The 21,648-nt window shown below is 35.5% G+C and overlaps 1 protein-coding gene across 1 annotated transcript; it reads left to right on the top strand.

The window, feature by feature from the left end:
* The first annotated feature begins 8,757 nt into the window (after positions 1-8,757).
* On the top strand, positions 8,758-10,377 carry LOC136775233 (uncharacterized protein PF13_0277-like). Its single transcript, XM_066729807.1, has one exon. The coding sequence runs from the start codon at positions 8,758-8,760 to the stop codon at positions 10,375-10,377; it is 1,620 nt and encodes a 539-aa protein (XP_066585904.1).
* Positions 10,378-21,648: the final 11,271 nt, after the last annotated feature.

Genomic DNA, 21,648 nt, shown 5'->3' with positions numbered 1-21,648 from the left:
TCGAACAATAAGTTTTACTACGATACTGAAGATCTGACTATACCTACAGGTTGTTATGAATTGAGTGCTATAAATGATCTTTTGCGTACATTGATGCATGAGGCGGATAATGACGATGTCATTATTCTACGTGCTAATAATAATACGTTGAAAAGTGAAATAAAGTGTAAATATCTGATCGATTTTACAAAACCTAATAATATAGGCTCTTTATTGGGTTTTTCGTCAGATCGAATTATTCAGCCGAACACTCTAGCCGAATCAGACCAGCCCGTAAACATTATAAGGGTCAATATTTTACGAATTGAATGTAATATTACTGCTGGTGCATATACAAACGGCAAACCTCAACATGTTATACATGAATTTTTTCCAAGCGTGCCACCAGGCTATAAAATCTCGGAAACACCGAAAAACGTCATTTACTTGCCAGTCATTGTGAAAGTAATTGACCGTCTTACTTTGCGCATTCTCGATCAGGAAAACCGTCTAGTAAATTTCGGTGGGGAAGAAATTACAATTCGATTACACATTAGAAAATGCTAATTTACAAGAATACTTATAAATCACCGATACCAGATGAGCCTATCATCAGTCCAACAGTTGCTGCAGGAGCAAATACATTGGGTGGGGATTACGTTAGAAGACCGCTAACAAGAAAAAATATAACCTTTCTTCAATCACTGGGTTTCAAGGTCAGAAATAAAAATGGACCTGTTGGACGTAACCGCACAACCTGTGTACGACAATCGCATTACTAAAATGGAAATACATGCTTACAATCCGTATGCAAATGCATCATTGGGAAATAGTGATGAAATTCGAATTCCAATACAACAGCAAGATTTAATTCTTCTACCATGTGAAAGTTACCTATACATAGAGGGAAAATTAATCGAGGGCACTCGTGCTCAGGGTGCAACAGTTCAAGATACAGTGGGACTTGACTGCAATTCCATGGCATTCTTGTTCGATGAAATTCGCTATGAATTGAATGGTATTGAGATTGACCGCAGTAAGAATGTGGGTATTACTAGTTCCATGAAGAATCTCATTTCTCTGACTGGGGAGGAGAGTACGAGTCTACACCATTCAGGATGGTTTCTATCAGATTATAAGCCTACGAAATATTTTAATTTTTGCGTACCACTGAAAATGCTGTTGGGTTTTTGTGAAGACTATAGAAGAGTCATAATAAATGCACGTCATGAGCTCGTTCTCATTCGAGCGCGTAATGATACGAATTCGATATATTCTTCAACGAAAATCGCCGACTCCAAAATTGATGTTCAAAAAGTGCAATGGAGAATTCCTCATATATCATTGAATGAATACACAAAACTTCAATTTCTACGTATTATCGACCAAAACAAAAGCCTCACCATGGCTTTTCGATCCTGGGAACTCTACGAATACCCACTTCTACCAGAAACACAGAGGCATACGTGGGCTGTAAAAGCTGCAACACAATTGGAGAAGCCTCGATACGTTATTCTAGCATTTAGAACAAATAAGAAGAATACGCAGCATATGAAGGTGCTTGACTTCGATGATAGTTTTGTTCGTGATATTAAAGTCTATCTTAATTCTGAATTTTATCCGTATGATCGACTTGATACTGATACTGAAAAATCACGATTTTCTGTACTATATGATATGTATGTTAAATTTATCCAATCCTATTATGCTGGAGAAAAACCGTCGAAACCAATGCTTGATTACAACAATTTCTTAGAATATGGCCCTCTCTTTGTCATTGATTGTTCGCATCAAAACGAATCTATTAAATCTGGCACAGTTGACGTTAAAATAGAGATCGATTGTTCTAAAAATATTGCAAGTAATACTACTGCGTATTGTTTAATTATACATGATAAAATTGTTGAATATAACCCGCTTACAAGTATTGTTAGAAATGTAAGTTAATCGTTAATAGTTAGAAATGTAAGTTAATCGCTAATAGTTAGAAATGTATGTTAATCGCTAATAGACTATAGTTAAGCTTATCATTATAATGAAAGAAAAAAATAATAAATAAGATATAATAATCATTTATTTGTGTTTAAATTATTCCTTACAAATGTTTTCTAAATTAATCTTTTGAAATTTGACTAACAACTGCAAATGTCATATTATTGTAATTTCCACCATGATACGTGAATGTTAATATTTGATTTGAAGCTGCATCTTGAAAATTCTTGAATTGTTCTGGTTTTTCCAGTAATGCCATCATCCTCGCAGGCAAGAAGAACCATTCCTTCGTAAGCAGCTTTGCTATTATTCTCTCTCCATATTTGGTTTTAATTTTCGATAATTCAGTTATTCGGTATGACCCCCCAATCTCCAAAGTATTCAGTTTTATAAAAGTTTTTGGTTCTACAGTTGCGAGTTCATTAATCTTAGTTAAATCCATTTCTATAATAATAAAATAATATTAAGAATAGAGAATAACGTAAAAAAGAAAAAATAATTCTTACCTTCTAAAGATTGTCTACGACAATTACGTGACAATAAAAAAATATTCTGTCTGCAACGTGAAACTGGTACTTTGCACTGCTTGAAGCTTCAATACTGCTATTACACCACAATAAAATATTATGACTGCAGCGTTACAGACTTGAACTTTCGACTGCTTCACGCTTCTAATCGAGACTGAATGAAATTTCCTAATTGCTAGCGTGGGTGACTTTGAATAATATCCTAGGAGGGAATAAGATATACACACTTGGAAATTGAGAGTAGGGGAAGTATTGCAGGCAAACGAAACTTGGGTGGCTTTGAATAATATCGTAGGAAGGGATAAGATATACACGCTTATTGGAAATTGAGAGTGGAGGGACTGTTGCAGGCGAACGACATTTTTGATGGGTTACTCACTCATGATTGTAGATTTCAAAGAGAATTCATTATTTTAAACCTGTTGATACATGTATTCTTTAGATCAAGTAGTTGTTAATTAAAATAAATAAATCCATTTAATTATATACACGTTCCTTATATAAAGTGACATCAGTCTAGAATATAAACTTTTCATTGTTTAAAAGCAAGTCGTGAGATACACGTTCTTCAGATCAAATAACCGTCATCTAAAACAAATATATTTAATTCAAACGTGTCATAACACGTACTAGATGGTGCAGATAGTCACGTTCCTCAGATAAAGTAATGACAGTTTAAAATATAAACTTTTCATTATTTAGAAACGAGTCGTGAAATATACGTTCATTATTACTTGGGTTGGGAATACTAGCATCTTAAGGACATATCCTGAGTGCAGCTTAAAATTTACGAGCGCATCAATGGCTTTTCGACAATCTTACGTCACACTGTGACTCTGTTTAGCACGTGGGATCATTTGTCTGCTCTGCTTGTGAGAAAAGTCTTGAGAAAAAAATAGCTAGAGGCTGGTTTAGAGGGTAAAATATGGTCAGAAAGTATCGAGCGCATCAATGGCTTCTTGACAATCTTACTTCACACTGTGACTCTGTTTAGCACGTGGGCTCATTTATCTGACCTGTTTGTGAGAAAAGTCTCGAAAAAAATAGCTAGAGACTGGTTGAGAGGGTAAAATATGGGCAGAAGGTATCGGGTCAGTTTTAGAGAGCCCTGGGAAAGCTCATAGGAGGAACATTGGGTGGTCCCTAGAATTTCACTCCCCATTGTTTCGCAAAAGGAAAAATAATGTCTGTTAACTATGTGACATGTAGAGCATGCTTACAGGAAGATGTAATGAATAATCTATTCACTTATAATATGCTTACAGTAATTTTTATTCAATATTTAAAAGATTTAACATATAATACTTTTATTCAATATATATATATATAACTAAAAAGAGTTTTAACATATAATATTTTAAAATATCAAGCTATTCTTCTGCCCTTGCTACCTCCATCGTTGTCTCCTCCTCATCCTCCTCCTCCTCTTCCTGCGGAATTATCCCTGCCTCTATCTCAATCATTCTGATACCTCTCATCAACAGTTGTATACAGCGTGTTACTGTAAAAAATCATCAGATTTTAGAAAAATGTATGATGCAATCTCATTCATAATAACTTACTATTTTCATACTCCATTCCATGCGTCTCGATTGTTTCTTCATTTACCGCTCGTGATAAATTTTGCATAATTTCATCTATTATTCTTGTAATTATATGAATTACTGGAGAATTCTGTCTATACGCTAAATTAATAATCACTTGATACTGCATATTTCTTCACTTTATATTTATCGACAGCTTGTATAAGAAAAAAGGAATCTGTACCCAAGGTTCAAGAAAGGTATAATGTGAAATTAAAAGAAGGACCCAAGGAGGAAAATAGTAGGAGGGAATAGAATGGGTATGTGGAGGGAAAAAGACCCTTCAATGGTGTAGAGGTAGGTTGAGAGGGAAGAAAAATGGTTAAATGTGAAATCAAGTTAAATGGCGGGTCCATAGTAGGAAAATAGTGGGAGGGTCTAGGATAAGTATGTGGAGGGAGAAAAGACCCTCCGAGGGCAGGACTAAGAAAACAAAAATGGCAGTCCGTAAGATGCTTAGGACCCCTAGCGGTGTAGCTGCCCCAGTAATTTTCGTGATCGCCACCTAGTGGAGAAAAAAGAAACTTTTTCCTCCACCAACTAAAATACAAAAAAAAGTTCTCTGGGTAACTGTCAGGATAACTAACCATCCGGGCCCTAGGGTGATGGGAGAGGGGTAACCCTTAGGGAACTAGTGGACCCGTAGGATAACTAACCATCCGGACCCTAGTGACATGGGAGAGGGGGTAAGCCTTAGAGAACTAGTGGACCCGTAGGATAATTAACCATCCGGGCCCTAGGCTGATGGGAGAGGGGTGAGAGACTCTAAGAGAGAAAGAGAGGGTGAGAGGGATCTCTCTCTCTCTCACTCCCCATAGCCAAAGCATTTCCTCCGCACACCCGCACCCTCCTCATCACCCAATAAACACTAGCTCTTAAGAAGACACTTCCCCCCGCACAACCGCACCCCCCTCATCAACCCAATATACTCAGCTCTCAAGAAGACACTTCCCCCCGCACACCCGCACCCCCCTCACCTCCATGTCACAGGAACCCAAGACACTTCCCCCCCGCACACCCGCACTCCCCTCACCACCGTGTCACAGGAACCCCCTAGCTACCACTACTTAAGGTTGGCAGCACTGAGCGCATGAAGCATTATAATCAAGAAAGAAACCTTGTATACTTACCGTGTATTATACATATGTACATGCTACATTTCGAAGATTTCGGATTGATTTCAAAATACTTATAGCAGAGATGAAACGGGAGATTGCTCATGGCAGGGTCCTAAGATAATCCTTGCCGGTAGGCGGCGCTGATGTTTGTTAGAAGTCGAAAATTCCATAAAACCACTAACGCCATCTGTCGGACGCAAATGGGAAGCACTTTGTTAGGCACACACACCATTACTGTGGTGTGAATGCGTGTGCAACCTACTTCGGTTACCATCGCTCAGCTTCGGACATCTTCGCTATACATCGAGTTCGAGAGAGAACGGCATAGTTTTATCGGATCTCTCTCTCCCTCTCGATCTAACTTTCGTTTAGCCGAAGAGCCGAATAAAATTCCTTTTCGTCCTGCTTCAATCCTCCTCCATCTTTCAAACCTCAGATTTGAGTTCGATTCCATCCAATAAATTTTTTTTTTTTTTTATTGTAGAATGTTTTTTTATTGCCATGAACATATTAGATTAAAAAATATGTAAAAATGGGGTTTTAATATTCCATAGTTACGCTCAAAATATTCTTATAAAAATTTAATTATTATTTGTTATCAATTCAAATAAGTTATTAATGATTACTATAAATATTCTAAAATTATAAAAAATGAAAAAAAAAGAGTCGAAGAGGCCTCGAACCTGGGTTCATCGGTTCCAAAAGCCGAGACCTTACTACATGCGCTATAAGAGACTTAAGAATATAGATGATAAACTTGCATAAACTTTATAGTTTCAAATTTGCGTACTCTCCATGTTACACAGATACAAGTATACTTTCTTTCGATACATTTATACTTTATACTGTGAAATTAAACCAAATGTATGAAAATATTATTAGGTTAATTTTATGGCCCTAGAATCGTTAATACATTTTCTATAAATTCGCCGTTTTGATTCTTAAATTAATTTACAGAGACACGTAAAACATTAATTTGTTCTGTTTAATTAAAAACTGTATGTTTAGAAAAAAAAAAGCTTGCAATTATACAGAAATATTAATTTAAATAGTCGAAGCGGTGAATTTGTAGAGTAATAAATATTAACGATTAAGATCACTCGCGCGTTAAACTATGCATATAATGGAACGAAAAATACAATCTTTTCGAAAGAAAACCCAAGTTCTAAAGGGAAATGAAAAAATACGTAGGTAATAAAATGGCATGCGATTCAAATATAAAAGTGAAGTGTTCTGTGTTTCACTTTGTGTTTTAAATATTATTTGACACTTCAAAATTACTAATTCAGTCATAAAGGCGGAATTGATTTATTACAAATTTAAAAGATGTCTAAATAATATAGTTGATGTCTAGGGCCATATAATTAACCTAATAATATTTTCATATATTTTGTTTAATTTCACAGTATAAAGTATAAATATATGGAAAGAATGTATACTTGTATCTGTGTAACATGGAGAGTACGCGAATTTAAAGCTATAAAGTTTATGCAAGTTTATCATCTATATTCTTAAGTCTCTTATAGCGCATGTAGTAAAGTCTCGGCTTTTGGAACCGATGAGTCCAGGTTCGAGACTTCTTCGATTCTTTTTTTATAATTTTAGAATATTTATAGTAATCATTAATAACTTATTTGAATTGATAACAAATAAAAATTAAATTTTTATAAGAATATTTTGAGCGTAACTATGGAATATTAAAACCCCATTTTTACATATTTTTTAATCTTATATGTTCATGGCAATAAAAAAACATTCTACAATAAAAAAATAAAAATTTATTGAATGGAATCGAACTCGAATCTGAGGTTTGAAAAATGGAGGAGGATTGAAGCAGGACTAAAAGAAATTTTACTCGGCTCTTCGGCTAAACAAAAGTTAGATCGAGAGGGAGAGAGAGATCCGATAAACTATGCCGCTCTCTCTCGAACTCGATGTATAGCGAAGATGTCCGAAGCTGAGCGATGGTAACCGAAGTAGGTTGCACACGCATTCGCACCACAGTAATGGTGTGTGTGCCTATTAAAGTGCTTCTCATTCGCGTCCGACAGATGGCGTTAGTGGCTTTATGGAATTTTCAAACATCAGCGCCGCCTACCGGCAAGGATTATTTTAGGACCCTGCCATGAGCAATCTCCCGTTTCATCTTTGCCCTAAGCACACGAATGTCACGATACGAATCAATTGTAGTACATAAGTGGCAGCCTTGCCAACTGTAGCATAATTTCTATAGTTTCGTAAACAGCGTAGCATAATTTTTTCATTTGTTTTATCCTACGCCGAAATATTTCTTAATACCCTATAGCGTAGCATAATTTGGTATACTACGTAGCATAATATCCTATTTTTTAACTTTAACAATTATGTCAGAAAAAGTAATCAATACATGTGATTAAAAGTATACCTAACTGCTGACACTATTGTGTTTGGGACGGCGACACTTTACCTCCCTTTAGAGGAACTTTTCGTCTACAAGGTTGGCAGCACTAAGAGCACAAAGAGTTTTATTCAAGATAGGATCCCTATAGCCATTTTCTGCAACTACTAACACATACAAAGTACATACATGTGTTTTTGACAGGATGAGGTTAACTGAGAAATAATTCCAGTGAGAAAATAGGAGCAAGATATAGTATAGAATTGGAATACTTGGAAAAATATATAAGAAATATTAATAAATGAATTTAATTGGTTTTTGTATATTGTAACATCTCTTCTCCCCTGGGAACAGATACTATATGTAATGTATGTGTGAGTGTATAAGTGCTCGCACACAAGAGCAAGCAGGAGGAGTGTGGCAGCAGCGGCGAGCGCGTAACCAGCAAGCAGGTAACTGCGCACAAAAGCAAGAGGTAGTAAGCCAGTTGAGATAGCATCCGACCAACAACTACCACACTTGTGCTCACTCAAATAATTAAAAAAGGTGTTAGAATCAAAGTACACATTGTGTTTAGTTATTTATACAGTCACTTGCATGATACCTTATTGTACAAACCAGATTATAGAACATACATCGAATTACAATAATTAAACTACATCACATTGGCGACGAGGATAAAGAAGATTAAAAGTGATTTTTACAGTGAATTAGCATACATAGTTTGCGTGTAAGATTAAGAAATCTTCCAAAGGGAAAGCCATTCAAGCCACGTGGTGATATAAGGATAGATGATATAAAGCTAGGTGTTATCAGAATATTACATCATCATAAACTATTGGGTACAAATATTAGATTCAAATTTACGATAAAAGGAAGTATACTTAGTGCAGTGATTTACAGAGTGAGTAACAGCAACTAATATTTAAAGCAAAAATCTCAATACGCAGGCACGCCGGTATTAGAGAATGTGAGAACATTCAGCTTATTCACACATAGTATACGTATAGCAACATATACAGTGTGTATATCAAAACACAAGACTACATAGTCGTTATTCGTCACGCATATAGTATACACATATAGTGTGTAGAAGAAACAAAAGGTCGAACATATTAAGTATTTATGTTGTTGTCCTCTAACAGGCAGCAAAGTACACACACTAGGTTCACGACAAACGGATGGAGCGGATCTCATCCATAACAATTGGTAATCTAAACAAAGAACAGTTAAAAGAATTGCTGAATACATTCACATTAGCAGAAATAAAAGAAACATTAACAGTAGACGACTTAAGAAACATATTGCGTAAACTACGAAAAGTACAACAAGATTACAAAGCTAAACTAGTTAAAACAAGGAAAGAGACAGAAGAAAACGAAGAAAATAAAATTGACAAAAATAAAACAGCAGTTGATACAAAAGAAAATTTTGAAAACGCTGAAACAGTTAGCGAAAGGGAAGAAATAATTACAGAAACACATACACAGCCAGAGGACGACTCAAACATGGATAAACACGTAGACATGGAATACGACAAAACCAAGTATACTTGGGACGAATTTGTTATGAAGTGGGAGTTTTATTTCGAAGGTCACGAAACACCTAAGAAAAGACAGACATCGCTTTTTCTCACGAAATCAGGACACGAAATATTCAAATTATCGATAGATTTATGTGCACCTGATAAACCAAATACTAAGACTTTTGAAGAATTAACTAAATTAATAGGTGAACATTTCTGCCCAAGAAAAAATGAACAAATGGAGAGATACAATTTTAGCTTAGCAGCACAAAAACAGAATGAGTCAATAAGCGGCTTCGTAGCGAGACTAAAAGACTTATCACTCAATTGCAAATTCGACAATTTAGAAGACATGCTACGCGATAAATTCGTTTGTGGAGTAGCAGACCAGGATACACGAGTAGCGTTGTTTAGCGAAAAGAACTTGGATTACAAAAAAGCAGTGGACATCGCCATGACAAGAGAGGCAGCAGTGAAGAATGCCTCACAGACACATAAACAAGGAGCACAAGCATCAGTTCAACACCTGAATAGTCAACCGCAGCAGTATAGAAGTAAGAATTTGTATTCGCACAACAATCAACGTATTAAATCACAGCAAGGTGGTAAATACAATAAGAACTTTAATAATGATGATAACAATAATATCAAAAATGCGAATTTATATTGTTATTGTTGCGGAAAAAACAATCATACAACAAATAATTGCCGTATCAAAAATAACGCAACGTGTAATTTTTGCAAAAAGATGGGTCATTTAGAAATAGCATGCATTACTAAGAAAAAATCATTGTCAAAAAATAATAATACAAAAAACAGTAAAAATATGCATTTACTGGAAGAGGATAGTGATTTCGATACGTATGAGAATAATGCTAAATGTAATAAAATAAAATCTTCCAATCGTAATTTTGACACTGATTTTTATACAATTAATTTTGAAATTGATTATTCATGGCAAAATGACCTTACATGTAATAAAATCATGGCAGAACCTTTATTTACAGAGGTTAAAATCAATGACAAAGTAATTAGTATGGAAGTGGACACTGGAACATATGTCACTGTAATTTCAGAAAATGATAAAAATAAATTTTTTTCAGATATTAACTTAGATAACGTAAATATAATTTTATCAACATATGGGGATAAACAATTGCAGCCATTAGGCAAATTAACCAATTTAAAAGTCCAGTTCAATAACCAAACTAAATACTTAGATATACAGGGTGTAACGAAACGACCGCCTTTTCTCGTAACTGGAGGTTCGGGGTGACCATCCAAATGCACGTGTAAAATTTTGTTCGAATCGTTCAAGGGGTTTAAAAGTTATTTCCATTTAAAACTCACCCTTTTTCGGTCCTTTTCGAACGACTTTAACTGTGCATAATAAAGTGGAGAAAGTGAAATAACAATTGATGAACACCCCACTAGAATGTAAAAATTATCGATCGCGCGCGATAATACATTTGCTATTTATTTCATTAATTTGGCTATTAGATTAATTTTAAAAATAGCAAAATCCTTTTCATTACAATTCCAAATCAATTCAATACAAGTATCATTGACTGAATTGATGGAAAGAGGGAGAAGATAGAATGAAAAGGAAAGTATCAAAAGCTAAGATGTCACGCGACTGCACTGATAATTTAATAGGAAACACATCAAGGCATTTTCTTTCTACAAACGAAGGTAAAAAGAATTATTTAAAATCAATTCATTGATGATAGAAAAAATTAAACTTACCCATTATTGTTCTCCAAGTTCCTTTACACCGAAGTTTTTGAAAAAGCTTCAAACTGGCTCCTCGATGATTTCCAGAATGCACACTTTCATTGATTTTGCATTTAAGAACTCGCGAATTTAAGCAAATTAGGTGTTAACCTACGTTTCTTCAAAACACCGGTTAATTTGACACTTTTTGAACTGTTTGAAGTAGGCTGAAAAGAGAGACACAGAGAGATAGAATAATCAATAATTCGTTTCGACCACTCTTAATCACCCTACTTCAAACAGTTCAAAAGTGTCAAATTCTCCAGTGTTTTGAAGAAACGTAGGTTAATACCTAATTTGTTTAAATTCACAAGTGTTTAAATGCAAAATCAATGATAGTGTGCTTTCTGGAAATCATCGAGGAGCCAGTTTGAAGCTTTTTCAAAAACTTCGATTTAAAGGAACTTGCAGAACATTTAATGGGTGAGTTTAGTTTTCTCCTTCATCAATGTATTGATTTTGAATCATTCCCTTTAGCTTCGTTAGTAGAAAGAGAATGCCCTCATGCATTGTCTATTAAGTTATCATTGCGCTCGCGCGATATCTTAGCTTTTGATACTTTCCTTTACATTGCGTCAACTCGCTCTTTCCATCAAATCAGTCAATGATGCTTGTACTGAATTGAATTGGAATTGTAATATAAAGGATTTTGTTATTTTTAAAATTAATCTAATAGCCAGATTAAAGAATTAAATAGCAAAAGTATTACCGCACGCGATCGATAATTTTAACATTCTAGCTGGGTGCTCATCAATTGTTTTTCACTTTCTCCACTTTCCATTATGCAGTTAAAGTCGTTCGAAAAGGACTGAAAAAGGGTGATTTTTAAATAGAAATAACTTTTAAACCTCTTGAACGATTCGAACGAAATTTTACACGTGCACTCAGTTTGTCACCCCGAACCTCCAGTTACGAGAAAAGGCGGTCGTTTCGTTACACCCTGTATATATAATAAAAGGCAAAGGTCCTATGTTGTTAGGTAGACAGTGGTTAAAAGCATTTAACCTTTGGCCAATTGAAAATTTCGCGTGTTTGGCAATAAACAAAAATACAAAAAACGAATCAAAAATGTATAAATTAGACAGCGAAGAAATAAAGCAAAGGATGCTAACAAAATTTAAAAACTTATTTTCAAGTACTCAAGGATGTGATACTAAGAGAAAAATACATTTAGTATTTAAAGATAACGTAAAGCCAGTACAAATGAAACCGCATCATGCACCCTTTGCTTTACTTCCCAAGATATCAAAAGAAATAGAAAGACTGGTAAATTTAGGGAACTTAGAAAAAGTAGAATGCAGTAAATGGGCAACACCAATAATACCAGTACTTAAGAAAAATGGAGAAGTTCGTATCTGCGGTAACTTTAAACTAACAGTTAATCCACAATTAATAATTAAAAGGCATCCGATACCGTTAAAAGAAAAAATTTTTAACACATTGAGAATTGGTAAAAAATGGTCGCAAATTGATTTAAAACACGCGTTTATGCAATTTAGCTTAGATGAAGAATCTAAAGATGCACTAACTATAATAACACATGAAGGTTTGTTCAGATACTCAAAATTACCGGAAGGTGTAGCATCTAGTCCTGCAGAATGTCAAGATATCATAGAGGATATTCTTAGAGGTATTAAACATACAGAAATATATATAGATAACATTTATTGTACAGGTGAATCTGACGAAGAACATATACTAATTTTGACAGAAATTTTTGACAGATTAGATAAAGCAGGACTAAGAGTAAATTTAGAAAAATGCGATTTTTTCAAGGACGAAATAGAAATCTTAGGCTTTGTTATAAACAAAAAAGGCTTGCAACCAAGCGTATCAAAATTAGAAGCAATAAAAAATGTACCAGTACCAATAAATATCAAAGAATTAGAAGCTTTTTTAGGTTTAGCAAATTTCTATGAAAGATTTTTAAAAGGCAGAGCAGAATATGTAAAACCGCTATACGATGCATGCAAAAATAAAAAACTTATCTGGACTAAAGAATGTCAAAGAGGATTTGAATGGATTAAAAAACAAATTACATCTGACAACGTATTAGCTTTATATGATCCAAATATCCAATTAGTATTAGCTTGCGATGCTAGTGATCACGGTTTGTCAGCGATATTATCACATAGGTATCCGACGGGCGAAGAAAGACCAATTGCGTTTGCGTCGAAAATAATACCGAAAGCGGAACGACATAGAGCAATAATAGACAAAGAAGCAGGAGCAATCATATTCGGGTTCAAAAAATTTTACCAATACATTATAGGTAATCGTATAATATTAAAAACAGATCACGAACCTTTAAAATTCATATTTGGTAATAAAAATATATCTACAATGCTGCACAGTCGTTTACAACGATGGGCATATTTTTTATCCGGATTTTTATATGATATAGAGGTAGTAAAATCTAAAGCAAATGGTAACTGCGACGCATTATCTAGATTACCTACGGATGATAGTACAATGGTTTTTGAATCTGAGTACACTAACGTAAATTATTTTTCAGACGAGTGCTCAATGGTAGATTTTAAAGAAGTAGCAAAAGCTACTAGTAATGACAAAACATTGGCAAAAATAATTACATGTATACAGAATGGTTGGAATAAAACCAGCGAACTGTCGGAGGTAGCGAAAAAATTTTTTAGCAAAAAACATGAATTGAACTTTGAGAATGGTTGTTTATCTTGGGGACACAGAATTGTAATACCTGAAATTTTACAAAATAAAATTTTACAATCAGTGCATTCATCGCATTTAGGTATAGTTAAAATGAAACATATTGCACGTAGTTATTTTTGGTGGCCTGAAGTAGATAAAGACATAGAAAATTTGGCAAATTCATGTGCAAACTGTTTGGAAGCTAGACCGTATCCCAATAAAGTACCATTAACCACATGGTTATGGCCAAGCAAACCATGGTCACGTATTCATGTTGATTTTGCTCAATTAAATAATAATATGTTTTTGATAATTATAGATGCACACTCAAAATATCCAATTGTTATTAATATGAAAAGTAACACAACAGCAAAAAATCTGATTAAAGAACTAGACACGATATTTGCAGATAAAGGTTATCCAGAGCATTTAGTTTCGGATAATGGAACTCAGCTTACAAGTGAAGAGTTTCAATCATATTTAAAGAGATTCAAAATTAAGCATACTTTCTCAGCACCTAATTATCCGGCAACTAACGGAGCAGCTGAAAATTTTGTTAAAACATTTAAAGATAAGGTTAGCAAAATTTTGAAAGATGGTCATTCGTTGGAATTTGCCTTAAACAGATTTTTGGCTGATTATCGAAATACACCGCATTGTGTAACAAATAAAACACCTGCAGAATTATTGTATATGCGTAAAATAAGAAATAGATTTGATGTTATTAGATTAGATACTCGTGCGCAAGTAGAAGCACAGCAATATAATCAACAGCGTTACAAACGTGGTAATAGACAAATAGATTTCAATATAGGAGACATTGTGTACGCTAAAGATCATCGCAAAGATACAACGGTTAATGCGAGAGCAATTATTGTTAAACGTGTTTCACCGATTATGTATACAATAAAATTCGAAGATGGGTTTGAAACTAAACGTCATGTTAATCAAATTTTGCGCACAGCATTATCCCGAAAACTAAAAAGAGGGGAATGGGATAATGATAGCGAGTTTGAAGAAAAAGAACTAAATAATCAAGCGCATAAAAAAATCACGAAAGCAAACACGAGTAAGAATAAAATTGTAAACAGTAACGTGCCTGTTACTTTGCGTAGATCTCCCAGATTGAATATAAAAAGAGGGGAGTTGTAATGTATATGTGAGTGTATAAGTGCTCGCACACAAGAGCAAGCAGGAGGAGTGTGGCAGCAGCGGCGAGCGCGTAACCAGCAAGCAGGTAACTGCGCACAAAAGCAAGAGGTAGTGAGCCAGTTAAGATAGCATCCGACCAACAACTACCACACTTGTGCTCACTCAAATAATTAAAAAAGGTGTTAGAATCAAAGTACACATTGTGTTTAGTTATTTATACAGTCACTTGCATGATACCTTATTGTACAAACCAGATTATAGAACATACATCGAATTACAATAATTAAACTACATCACACTATAGCAATAAGCTGAATTCAGAACAAGGTAGTGGGGGAGCTAAATCATATACGCCTTAGCTCAACGCACACCCCCACTCCGGGGGTCGGAGAGTCCAGCTCTAGGTTAAGAAAACGTAGCAATTAAGTTTGGATACATTCATTCTAATTATTCGCTCAAACCAAGTCACACTGTTTCTTAAGTCGATTTGTATTAATTCTTTTGCACTACTTGTATCTTGTATTCTAATTAGCATTTACTTCATAACTTTACTTTTTTTGTAATCATTATCTCTATTATTATTATACTATTTGATCGTTTCCAAAGTGAAATTAGTGTCCGCATTCTTTCTCATTTTCCATCCCCATCATCGTCGAGGAAGCCCTTTCTCAACCAAAAAGGGTATATATCTCTGCATTTTTCATTCATCCAACATATCGAATCGCGACCGGTCCCGGGCAAACTAGTCAAACGTATAGTGCCCGAAACGGTAAGTCTGCGAACAGTACGGGTTTTGTATAGTAAATTCAGCCCCGTGAACCTAGACGTTACAAATTGGTGTCAGAAGTGGGATACGCGATTCGATAATTAACCAAATAATAAACGAAAAGATGTCCAACGGTAAAGGTTTGACTCCAGCCTATTTTGACCAGCTACCGGCGGAATTAGTAGCCAGCGACCATAGAATTGAAGAATTAGAAATAGAACTCGAGAAAAAGAGAAGCGCGCAGGAGGAAGTTGCTATGTTGCTAACGGAAAACACCAATGCGGAAAAGCGGATTCGTGAATTAGAGAACGTATATGAAGCGTTAAGAAATAGACTTGCGACAACAACAAAGAAATCCGAGAAATTCGGAGCAGGGTCAGGATTCAATGCCACCACAAACCCTAAGGGGGCTCCCAAACACTCAGTCTCGAGAACTAAATGTAGAAACATGCCGTTATTGCAAAAACTTGGGTCACAACATACCAGAATGTAGGAAACTCGCATACCGACGGAAAAATATGCGAAACCTTAATTCGAATTCCACTTCGTTCGTTCTGAATCAAACTCATAACAATCTACCATCACTTAATCAACCACAATCCAATAGGAATCCTAACGACACTCCTCAAACCACCACGTACACTCCCCAGAAGGATAATAAACAATACCCTCTTAAATTCAAACAGATTATTCAACAAGACCCCAACGCATACCAAGACAGAAGTCCCCAAATTTCTGGTTTTTGTTCAAGCGAATACCTTTGCGGTGAGCAGCGTGAACAGGCTAGTGGAAACGAAGCACTACCTAATCATTTTTTAATGCAGGACCAAATCGGGTTTTCACTAGATCGAAATTAAAGATCGCTATTACTAATCTGACTTACAACACTCACAAAAACGTTAATTGCATATCTATAAGACACCTCAATCCACTGAATCCACTGATTTCATCTATAAAACGTCTCAATTCGCTAATTCCATACGCCAAAAATCACAATCCACTGATTCTATCTGTAAGTTGTCTCATTTCATTGATTTTATCTACAAAACGCCTCAATTCACTGAATCCACTGAATTACGATATATTTACTAAACCTCCAGTAGTAAGGGACTGGATGTAGAATTAGAATTTGACTCAGAAGGGTTAAATTTCCTGTTGCCTAAAAACCTTAAAAACATAAAGCAGTTTTGGGACTTGTGAAATATTATAGGCTATTCATACCTAAATGTTCAAAAATAACAAAGCCATTAACAAATTTACTACCAAAAGTAAAACCTCTTTTTGTCTGGATTCAATTTCAATAGAAGTCGTTTGAAATCTTACGAGACGCCTTATGTACAGACTCGATACTTTGATACTCTAATTTGATAAACATGTTCATCATAACCATGGACAAATCATCGAAACTTTGTAATCGGTAGTTGAAAACCTTGAATTTTGATTTCGAAAATAAAGCATAAGTGGGAAAAATAAATTGTAGTGCCGTTGTTTTTCTAGAAACCCACCGCCGTGCATTCTTTTTAATCACGCTATTTATCGTTCTGTGCCAGATAAATGAGAGTCACGCGAACCTTTCTCAGAAGCATTCAACTGTTTAGACTACAATGCTAGAGCCAAGAAACCTTAAGCCCCGACGATAACGACGATGGTGGCTCGATGGACTTATGTGACCTACCACTTGACAAACAAAGACCGAATCTAACTCCCTTTATCAATGACGAATCGACTGATGAAAAAACCGTAGACAATGTAAACACACGGAAACATTCTATAACAACTGGGAGTACTGCCTTGCTTAAGGTTGCTAAACTCGAAACTGTTTAAAGCACAAATGCAATAATACTGTTATATGCATTGACTGTCAGGGTGAACCTGTTGAGGCAAGGACGTATTCGAAGTACATAAAGAGAACCTTTTGCCCTCTTATCAAGGATTGACATTAAAATAAGCGCATATTGTTTATAAAAATAGCAATGCCCTTGTGACTCTTTCAATAAAAACGGAGCACAAGGAACCACTCGTTGATGAGAATCATCTACAACATTTACACAGGAAACATTTAACTTTAAAGCTTTATGCATAACTAAAACTGTTTCAATAGACTCAATAGCCCATAAAAGAGAATCACGAATCTCCCGAAGCAAATTTTATTGGAAGAGAAATAACTTTCGTAACCTGTAAACAATTAATTGTAACATTCGGCGTCGATGCACAGAAAATTTTAATACCATGAATCCAGCATAAGAGGACACAAGGGAATTTTGAGAACTTATAATAGGCTACGTCCTTATTATTATTGGAATTTGAGAAAAGGGACATACAAAACTTTAGACATAATTGTAAGGGGTGCCAACTCCGAAAATTAATCATAGCAAAACCTAGACAGCTTATGGTGCTGACCGATACAGCTGGTGCCTCGTTCAATAAAATAACATTAGAAATAGTCGGCCTGTTGCCTGATATCTCTAAAGGGAATGAATACATTCTGACAATAGGAAACTTGATAACGAAATTCTTGGCCGACGTGCCATTGTCCGCAGCAAACAGCATAGAGACCGCGCTTATATTAATTGCTGAAAGTATGCATTTGCGTATTTGGAGCTCCAAAAGCTCTATTGACAGATCAAGAGTATAACCTTTGTTTAGCATAATGTTAAGAGCGTTTTTGGGAAGCTCAATATTAAACCAGTTCATAACCACGGCTTACCACTCCCAATTGAATAAGTCCCTGGAAGGTTCGTAAATTCGTATGAAGGATCTTTTTGAAGATTCCGAAAACGCTCACCAATAATATTAAGACTAAATATAAGAACAAGTCGCATATAATTAATACACTCTAATAAGGCTAGATCAAGTAAGGACGTTCCTGGATCACAAGACATATCATACATTTTCTCTACCCCTGTACTTCTACATCTTAATCTTGATACACCTCTGCATCGGATCGATTGGATACAACTGTCAAGGACCGCACCTTCAAGTTACTACCATCAGTCTAGTAAGCGTAGACGATCGCAATATCAAGAATAAATGTTGATTCGTAACTCCTAAAAATTGTCCATTTTCAAATACATCGCTCACGGACTGTTAGATACTGTGGAATACATTTGCATAATTCCAATGCGCATTATGAATAACAATGTTGCATCATGTATAACTCAGGGGTTCCCATTTCAACAGTTATATAATAATATCGGATTGAAATCAAAATCTACCACCTCCAGGTGCATAATTGATGCGGGGAGAATTGGTAACGACAGTAGCTGCTCGAGTACATAATACACAGACGCCAAAATCAGGAGTGAGCATCTTAACGACCCCGACTTGAAAAATTAGCTTTCCCTCTGGCAAAATGTACTACGTGGGAAACCTGGAGTGCATGGACATACGGGTTGAAAGTGGTGTCTAATCACAAATTCTCACCCCCCTTCTTTTTCCCTTTTATCTCTCAACAATGTTGATACTATATACTTTCCTTAATAAACCTTTGTGTTTTTCCTACCCTTAATAAGTACCTCCCTTGACCCACTGTTACAAGGGTTGTCCTCTAATTCCATAAATTTATAAGCATGAGTATATACGATCTAAATATCAAAGGACCGAAGAAGGTGTGCGTCGAAAAGGAAAGGCGAAGTGTCCACTGGAGCGATATCCGGAGTTGTTCAGTCAAAACCCTAGGGATGTCACCACAATCGGCAATCGATCAATTCCAGATATATTCTGATTGTTTTAAAAATAAAAAAAATAATAGCCGCAACGTCAGCATAGAATTACAATCAATAGCTGGTCACAAACACAATATCATTGTAATCAATTCATAAAACAACATAAGTCAGGGGTTTTATGCCTTTGTGCTTTTCCCCAAGAGCTAATAAAGGAACATTCCGAAAGCTCAATCGACGTGTATATCATTCATTTATTTATTATACAAAATTAACAGCATCTACTTTTTATCATTTTATTATTAATTGTTTTTGAATTTTATTTTTAACCATGGATATATATTATGTGACTCTTTTGATATTTTGCAAATTGTGTTCTGCAGCTTTTGATCTTCCTGTTAAACAACTGGGAGATATTCAATATTATGACTTTCCTCATCCTCCAACATGCAATAACCCTATTACTGTAAAAGGAACTCCTGTGGTTAGACAAATAGGAATATGGGAACTGGATGAGACTCAACTTTTATCAACCGGATTAATTGCTTGGACCGAAAAAATCACAACATCATGTACTTATTACTTTTTTGGAAGTCAAGAGACAACTATCCAAGATCAGGAATTTGACATACCTCATATGAATTTAAATTGGGCAGAATTATTAGTTACTTCTACATTTCAAGAGAGAGATCTAAATTCGGAAGCTCTTTACACTTGTAAGTGGCCAGGTACTCAAGAAAAGACCACAATTCGCACTAAAGTAAAGAAGTTTTCAATATTCTTTTGATAGAAATCTTAAACCCCGAATTGGAGCAGAATGGAAACAAGAACCAAGAAACTCCCTATTATGGAGATCAGCCACTCATTCAATTTGGGTACCACCTCCATCACCCAGTTTGAGTCCTTTTAATCTATTGTCAAATTCATCATCTTTAACTCATGTTTCTGTAAATGGCACATATATCATTGTCCCCTCAAGACAATCATTTTTCTCAATAGATCCACTTTCTGTTTCTGTATGTATGCTAAATCAATCATTTATTATTGTAACAAACGAAGGATACTTTATTTCATGAGAAGATCACTCCAACAGTCATCTATCTGTAAACAGAATTACTTCCTTACACGATACCCAATGGAGTTTTAATCTAGCTGAGACTGTTTATTTAGAGAATGAACTCCAAGAAAATACGGTAAAAAACTTCAAGTCTGTGTGGAGCTCTTTATGTAAGTTAAAAATGGCACAATGGGCAAACATTTTATATCATCCCCGCGCTGATAGAGTTGCACAATATATTACCGGGGATCCTCACAGTAAAGGAAAATACTATCAAGGAAAAGATGCTGTTGCAGAAGCGCGATCATCCACTTCAGGAACAGAACAACAGTAGGGACTGTCGAGGTACTAACTTTAGGATTAAATTTAGATTAAAATATTAACCAATGACTATTTGTAAGCATACATCATAGTCTGCTGCAGATCCTCATATATGTTTATATAATTATTTCGGGAAAAACTTTGTTGCAGGATGTAGAATAACTATAACGCTGGGAAGTCATTCTTCCCTTTCTTTCTTCCTCGGCTACTCGTTTTCTAATAGGATTCTTGATTCCATCCAATAAAAGAATTAAAATTCTTTTAATTCTTTTATTATCCCAGGGGGGGAGGTGTAACGTCTCTCTTCCCCTGGGAACAAATACTATAGCAATAAGCTGAATTCAGAACAAGGTAGTGGGGGAGCTAAATCATGCGCCTTAGCTCAACGCGCACCCCCACTCCGGGGGTCGAAGAGTCCAGCTCTAGGTTAAGAAAACGTAGCAATTAAGTTTGGATAGATTCATTCTAATTACATCCTTAAATCAAGCTACACTGTTTTTCCTAAGTCGATTTGCTTCAACTTTGTTTGAACCACTTGTATTTTAGTTAGTATCTACTTTCACTGTATTCATTATTCTTACTCTAATTATACTATTTTTGCTCATTTCTTAAGTGAAATTAGTGTTTATATTCTTTTGCATTTTCCACCCTCATCATCACCCAAGAAGCCACTTCTCCACGAAAACAGGTATAAGCCTCAGCATTTGTTTCATACGAACGATCGAATCGCGACCGGTCCCGGGTAGACTAGTCCAAACGTATAGTGCCCGAAACGGATAATTTACGAACGAGCCGATTCTACATATCGAAATCCGTCCCCGCGAATCAGGACGTTACAAAGCCAAGCGAGCAGCATATGCCCGCGGGAGTGAAGCAAGGTGGTGGGGGAAAATGGCTGGCCGCCATCTATGATTGTTGATATATATAGCACATAATAACGTATATATATCATATATATATGTTATATTCTAGATTCCACAATCCCGTGAACCAAACCAAACCATTCCATTGTGGACTCAACAATCCCGTGACCGAAGACAAAACCATTCATTAACGTGCGACATCAGCGACATCGTATTTGTTAAAATATCTTCGAAATAGACAGAACTAAACCGCAGGAGAAAAACGGAACGATGAAACAATTTAAAC

This window comes from Prorops nasuta, unplaced genomic scaffold, assembly GCF_024137725.1.
Source record: "Prorops nasuta isolate Cenicafe-Biocafe unplaced genomic scaffold, Cenicafe_Pnas_1.2 PNAS00007, whole genome shotgun sequence".
NCBI lineage: Eukaryota > Metazoa > Arthropoda > Insecta > Hymenoptera > Bethylidae > Prorops > Prorops nasuta.
This window is presented reverse-complemented; position numbering and strand designations above follow the sequence as displayed.

Coding starts and splice junctions, on each gene's coding strand:
- LOC136775233 (XM_066729807.1), top strand. CDS start 8,758: ATGGAGCGGATCTCATCCATAACAATTGGTAATCTAAACAAAGAACAG.